The following is a 6373-nucleotide window of genomic DNA, read 5'->3' as shown; positions in this document are numbered from 1 at the left end:
GAGCCCAGTCGGGCCGAGCTAGAACGAGCTTCGAGCCGAGCTAAAATGCTCGCTCGTACGTCCAGCCCTAGTCCTAGGGCATGCCCACCTAGCCGGGAAACGGCGTGGTGAGAGACCCCTAGCCAAGACATCATCAGTTGCTCCTAATCAGTCTTCAAGTCACGGACGCTCCTCGATTTTCCTGAGCTATTCTTCATACATCAGTCATTGGTTTTGAAAACTGGTTTAACAAGTCATCTCGTATCCAATTTCTTGATAGTCTAATTGTACCCGAGGAGTTTTTACATGCACCTCAGTTTCCGCCAAGCAATTCATCACTTTTGTGTCGATCTAGATGTCGAAAATATTCCCACGCAGTCATTTCTTAACCGTGAAACATTCCCTCACTTGGCTTGTCATGATGGCCCGTCCTGGCTCTGACAACACAGGCCAATCCCATCCGCCAGCCCACATGGCTACGAGGTGGCCACGTCTCAGCAGTCAACATAATGTACGAACATGGGCCAGGGCCCCACCTTTGTCATGTCTTATCATAAAAGCGATCGTGGTAATTAATAAGCTCCCCCATGATTGTCGTGCATACCGAATGGGAAACAATGGAATCAATGCCACGTAGATTGGTCGTGCCGTCGCAGCTTGGTCGTGCGGCCGCAACTTCGCACATAGCTCTTGTATAAAAGGCGGGTGCCTGTGAGGGGGAAGAGGCTTACACCCTCGCATCATCCTCCTCTTTTGTCCTCTTCCTCGAGCTCCGCCTTTCCAATCTTTCTTCGTGCCCCTTCTGATGGGAATTGTTGCATGGAAAACAGTTTTTCCCTACAAATTCACCCAATATCCAATCTACTAGATACTAGCAACAATTGGGAAAGTCTACATACCCTTGTAGACCGAAAGAGGAAATGTTCTAACGAACATAGTTGTCGTCATTGTATTTTCTTCGCGATCCAATCAGATCCAGCACCGCACGAACGACACCTCCGAGATATGCACACGTACGGCTTGGTGACGTCTCCTTGATCCAACAAGGGAGAGGGAGAGGTAATAGGATCTATGCCAGCATGACGGCGTGGTGGTGGAGTTTATGATGGAGCTTCAGCAGGGTTTCGCCAAGCATCTGCGGAGAAGGAGGGAGTAGTAGCAAGGGGGGAGGCACCTAGGGTTGGATGGATTGCTGCCCCCCGCACCTCCCCTCTTTATATAGGCGTGGTGGAGGGGGCTAGGCCCCTCCTCTAAGCCCCTAGGGACGGCGTCTAAGAGGGGGAAGGAAATCCGTTCATTTCCTTCCCCCACCGATCGCGATCCCTCTTTTTAGGGATCTTGATCTTATCCCTTCGAGATATGATCATATTTCTTTTAGGGGGGGGGGGGGTATCTTGGTGCGCGTGGACCAGGGGTGTGGGCCTTGCCCCACTACCCACGTCCAAGTGGGTCCCTCCATGCAGGTGGCCCCTATTTCGGAACCTTCTGAAACCTTCCCTGTACAGTACTGAAAAATCCCAAACATTTTCTGGAACCCTGAAAACCACTTTCCTTATATGAATCTTCATCTCCGGACCATTCTAAAGATCCTCGTGATATTTCGGACCCCATACGAGACTCTGAACTATATTCGGCCTCACCATTATGAATACCCCATTACGACCCTAACGTTACCGAACATTAAGTGTGTGACCCTACGGGTTCGAGAACATGCGGCCAAGATCGAGACACCTTTCCAATCAATAATCACTAGCCGGACCTGGATGACCATAATGACTCTCCCATATTCGACAAAGATCTTCATCGGTTTAAACCACAATCTCGTGGATTGAAACCATCCCGTATTCCATTCCCTTTGTCTCGAGATATTTGACTTACCCGAGATCCGATCGTTGGTACCACCATATCTAGTTCAATTTCGTTACCGGTAGTAGGGCCGCTTGGCGGCATCCACTAGGTGGTTTTTCTACCTTTTTCTCTTTTCTTTCTTTGGGCATGATTGTGCTGTTGCCCCAACTGTCGCTTTGAGTATGACTTCGGATGTTGGTTGTATGGGCCGTTGCTTTATCTATAAAGCAGGGCGAAATCCTATTTCGGGAAGCCTAGATTCATATATAACCCGTTTAACTCTGTATTTTTAGTTTTCATTTGCGAGTGTTTAACTCTGTATTTTGGCCTTAACTAAATCGATAGAGCTCCTGCCTTGCTCATCTAAACAATAACCAAAAGTGGTTGTAAGACTGAAATAGCATACACGCACATAAACTCTAAATGGCGGTATAAAACATACAAATATTTTTTGGCCACGTGGATGCTCTAAGATGGCAAAGGTGTAGCACAAGAAGTCATAATGGTAATCAAAACTTTTGTAAAATATCATAGAAATAGGTTCCCTGTTTTTAAAAAAGACAATTAAATTAGCAAATGAAACACATGATAAAATGAAAAAGGTCAGACCAACTGGGAAATGTGTACGCCATGTTTTGATATTGCATCATGTATTGCGAGGATTTAGCCCAAGAATCGGTCATTGGAACATTCTTTGCCTAAGGTATATCTGTTGCATTTCCTTTTCTTTATTGGTTGAACTCACAAATATATTAACCAAGCGACCAGCTTGGTAAGCTACCAACACAAAATCGCAAACTCTCAAATCTATTAGATAGTCCATATATGTCAATATGTCTATATAGACTCGACGCAAAAGAAATGGTGTTATGGGCATTCTGTTTTGATGTATTTTACTTCTACTTATGTAACGGTAATTTGCTCAGAATTAGGCCAGGTCTGGCCACCACTCACAACCCCATGCATAGACATGTAGAAAGGGCAGAGAGGCTCCAGCATCACTACCCTTGGTCGTCATGCTGTGACACTGCCCTTGTCGATAGTATGTCAGTGTTTCCTCGCGTTATCAGACCCCAGAAGCTGGGGAGAGGGGACGGCTTATTTTTTCAAGCTGCCAAAAGAATTGACCCCTAGTGTATCATGCTGTGGGCAATAGCAGGTCTGTCACTCATGGTCTCATTTCCTTCTCCCACCCTGTAGTGTGTAGAGTGTAGGTGGCTCCAAATTCAAGAATGTTCAGCCAATTATGTGCCAAAGGCACACCAAGCCTCCAGGCGCCGCCTTCTCCCACCTCCCTAAGTGTTTCCCAACCCGCATCTTGTACTCTATACTTCTCTAGGCAGTTTTCTGTGTTGGCTCACAAAGTGATGCTATACCCTTAGTATAGGATGCATGCATACCTCGGAGGTACCATCTACTTCGATGCTACATCGGCGGATCGTCCGGGGAAATTCTCACGGCAGGGGGGTATAAGTATAACCTAGCTACGGAAATAGGCGGGCTTCACTAACAATTTGCACTATCTCCGTTGTGTTCTAGCTGCTGTGAGAGTGATCGTTACCCACCTCTTCATAGTATTCCTAGGTGTGACCATTCACGGCAAATTTTTAGTTGCGCAGTATGTACCCCTTCAAAATCCTAAAACAATAATTATTTTAAAATAGAGGGAGTATTTAGTAATATAGGATGTGATCACACACCTGCGTTTCACCAATTCTGAATTTGATAAGCTAAGAAGCCCCCAAATAATTAAATTCATTAAGTTGAGCACACAGTAATTCTCCTTCGATGCAACCGGGACATATTTGAGCACATCGAGATAATTATGATGTCAATATCAATAATACAAGATTTATAGGATCTCCATATTGTTCTACGAACAACTTCCATAAGAGGAATGGTTGAAAACCAAAATGCCACAATGTAATAAAATGAAAGAATAAATACAACAATGGGGAAAATTAAATTTAGAAACAACATTACGAGAGGTAACCAAAATAAACATCAATGGACACACGAAAAAGTCGTGAGCTTATTCGCCAATCTCAAGCGGTTAAAAACTTGTTATGACGTGAAACGGGTCAATAGGTTTAGTGTGAGTTGACGACGCCACATTTCCTTCTGATCTCACCATTGAGATTGGTCTTGACGTCGATAGCGCCCATCCTTACCATTGCTGCCTTGAACTTCTCCTCCCACACACCGTTGTCCTTGGCATTGGCACGCACCGCTGCACTTGTATCATCTGCCGTCATGAGCGCGGCATCCGAACTGAAGAGCACCTCGTGGCTAAGCACATTCTTGTAGTACTTGTTGTCGACCTTGTTAGGGGTCTTGATATCCTGCACCACGGTGTTATCACTTCCTGTGTCTGACTTGCATTGCTCGCGAAGAGAGCTCATTAGTGTGGGGTCCATGTCGGAGGTGCTTGGGTTGAGGCGGTCGGAGAAGGATGATGAGAAGGACGAGCAATGGGAGATTCCAATTGTGTGTGCACCAGAGAGTGTGACCATCTCGTCAGCAGTCAGCCCCTTGGAGGCGAAGTTGGCCTTGAGCTGGTCCACGGTGGCGAAGGGTGGTGGCAGATTGGGGAGTGTCTCATTAATGAAGGAAACAAGTCCATCGTAACGGCCAGCTGGCATGTTGAAGTAGACCTTCTTGTTGCTTAGGAAGTAGGTGGCATCGCGCCCGGCGAAGGCCACAACATCAGCACACGAGACGACGTCGCTCCCACACTCCTTCCCGATTCTAGCCTTGGCGGCATCGATCACCTCGAAGCCACGCAGGCTCAGGTTCGGGATGCCAAACTTCTCTGGTGGGCTGTTGGGGTCCACTTGATCGAGAAGCACGGAGGCGTCACAACCCTACAAATAAACCATTATACACCAAACACACATCAGCCTACGTACATTTCATGACACAACAAACATTTATACTGTACATGTGAAGGTTCTAGTGTTAAAAAATCTTACCCTGACGAAGCAGTCGTGGAAGAAGAGACGGATGAGTCCAGCCATGATACCGGCGTTGGCATCACGCACAACTTCCCTCACGATGTCTTCCGCGCGAGGGCATGACTTCTTGTAGTAGCCGACCGCGAGTCCTTCGGTGGGTGGGCTCGGGGTGGGCGGTGGAGGGCTAGGTGTGCTCGGGGTGTATGGAGGCGGAGGACTAGGGGTAGCTGGGGTGGGCGGTGGAGCGCTAGGTGTGCTCGGGGTGTATGGGGGCGGAGGACTTGGGGTAGCTGGCGTGGGCGGTGGCGGGCTAGGTGTGGTCGGGGTGTATGGCGGCGGAGGGCTTGGGGTAGCTGGGGTGGGAGGTGGAGGACTATGTGTGCTCGGGGTGTATGGCGGCGGGGGACTAGTTATGCTCGGTATGGACGGAACAGGGGTGGGATTCCCGTACTCTGCTTGGCAGGTACGCACCGCGCAGCCGATCAGCGCGATGAGGGTCAGGACGGCGGCGAGCTTGGCCATGGTCGTCGCTAGCTCGGGGGGCTGTTGCTGGTGTTTGTCGTGATCAGCTTGGGTGGACTGATGAGAATACAAGCTGCTCTGCCTGCTATTTATAGCTAGCTAGCTCCAAGGGGGAGAGCCCGAGCTCTGGATGACAATCGTGCGAGAATGTTTCCGGAAGAGGCAAGTGGGAAGCGAACGTGGGGAGCACAATGGCGATACAGCTCAAGCAGTTGACATTCTTACCGCGATGTTAGTTGAGCAGCCGCTGCTCCAGCACATTAGGCTGGGCGACAATTAGACTGGGCGACAAGGCCATGAGTAACGGGGGAATGTTTTTTTATTGCATCGTGTACTGCAAGGGTGATTATTGAAGCGAATTAGATTAGTAAGTAGTGGTGGTGGTGGTGGTAGTATTTAACCCAAGGAAGGCAAAGCGGGAGAATGGGAAACTGCCGATCGACTGCACACACGTTTTCCTGGATGACCACGTACACTTTGGATCAGTGGTGAACTGCTGTCATGGATGGGCAGAATGCCAAAGCTCAGCTAACGCACGCCCGGAATGTCAAAGCTCAACTACTAATAAACTTGTAGATGTTGATATTTTTAAATATAAATTTGCTCAAACTTTACAAACTTTGACTTTACACACATCTTATACGCGGAGTAAAAAGGACCGGAGGGAGTACTAACACACTGCAACTGCTATTCCTAGTTCGTGCATAGTGCTGTTGTCGATCAACGCATACATTGTGAAGGTTCTTCCGATTTAGGGAATCTTACGTCCTTTTTTTGTAATTTCTCTGTTGGTTTTACCCCCCTTTTCCATCATTTTTCTTTTTCCTGTTCATTTTCTCTCTTACTTCCTTCTAAACTTTATTTTCCTCACTTCTAAAATTCATGGACGTTTCTTCAAAATTCGCAAACATTTTCCAAACATCTGAATATGTTTTAGCAGTGAACAATTGTCAAATTCATGAACATTTTTTATATGCGTGAATATTTTTTTAGATTGGTAATTTTTTTAAAAAAATCATGAGCATTTTGAAGTTACTGAATTGTCTAAAATTAGTGTACCCTGTTTTAGT

General features: G+C 47.1%; 1 protein-coding gene across 1 annotated transcript; it reads right to left on the bottom strand.

Annotated features, from left to right (window-relative positions):
* Positions 1-3631: 3631 nt before the first annotated feature.
* LOC123142074 (peroxidase 2) lies at positions 3632-5349 on the bottom strand. The gene is made up of 2 exons (XM_044561096.1): positions 4800-5349; positions 3632-4691 (listed from the first exon to the last, which is right to left on the bottom strand). The coding sequence occupies exons 1-2, from the start codon at positions 5301-5303 to the stop codon at positions 3918-3920; spliced, it is 1278 nt and encodes a 425-aa protein (XP_044417031.1). The 5' UTR covers positions 5304-5349; the 3' UTR covers positions 3632-3917.
* Positions 5350-6373: the final 1024 nt, after the last annotated feature.

This window comes from Triticum aestivum, chromosome 6D (assembly GCF_018294505.1).
Source record: "Triticum aestivum cultivar Chinese Spring chromosome 6D, IWGSC CS RefSeq v2.1, whole genome shotgun sequence".
In the NCBI taxonomy this organism is placed as follows: domain Eukaryota; kingdom Viridiplantae; phylum Streptophyta; class Magnoliopsida; order Poales; family Poaceae; genus Triticum; species Triticum aestivum.
Note: the sequence above shows the minus strand (reverse complement) of the source record. Positions and strands in the feature narration are given on the sequence as shown.

Coding starts and splice junctions, on each gene's coding strand:
- LOC123142074 (XM_044561096.1), bottom strand. CDS start 5,303: ATGGCCAAGCTCGCCGCCGTCCTGACCCTCATCGCGCTGATCGGCTGC. Junction 4,692..4,799: donor TCCACGACTGCTTCGTCAGG/GTAAGATTTTTT, acceptor GTTTATTTGTAG/GGTTGTGACGCCTCCGTGCT.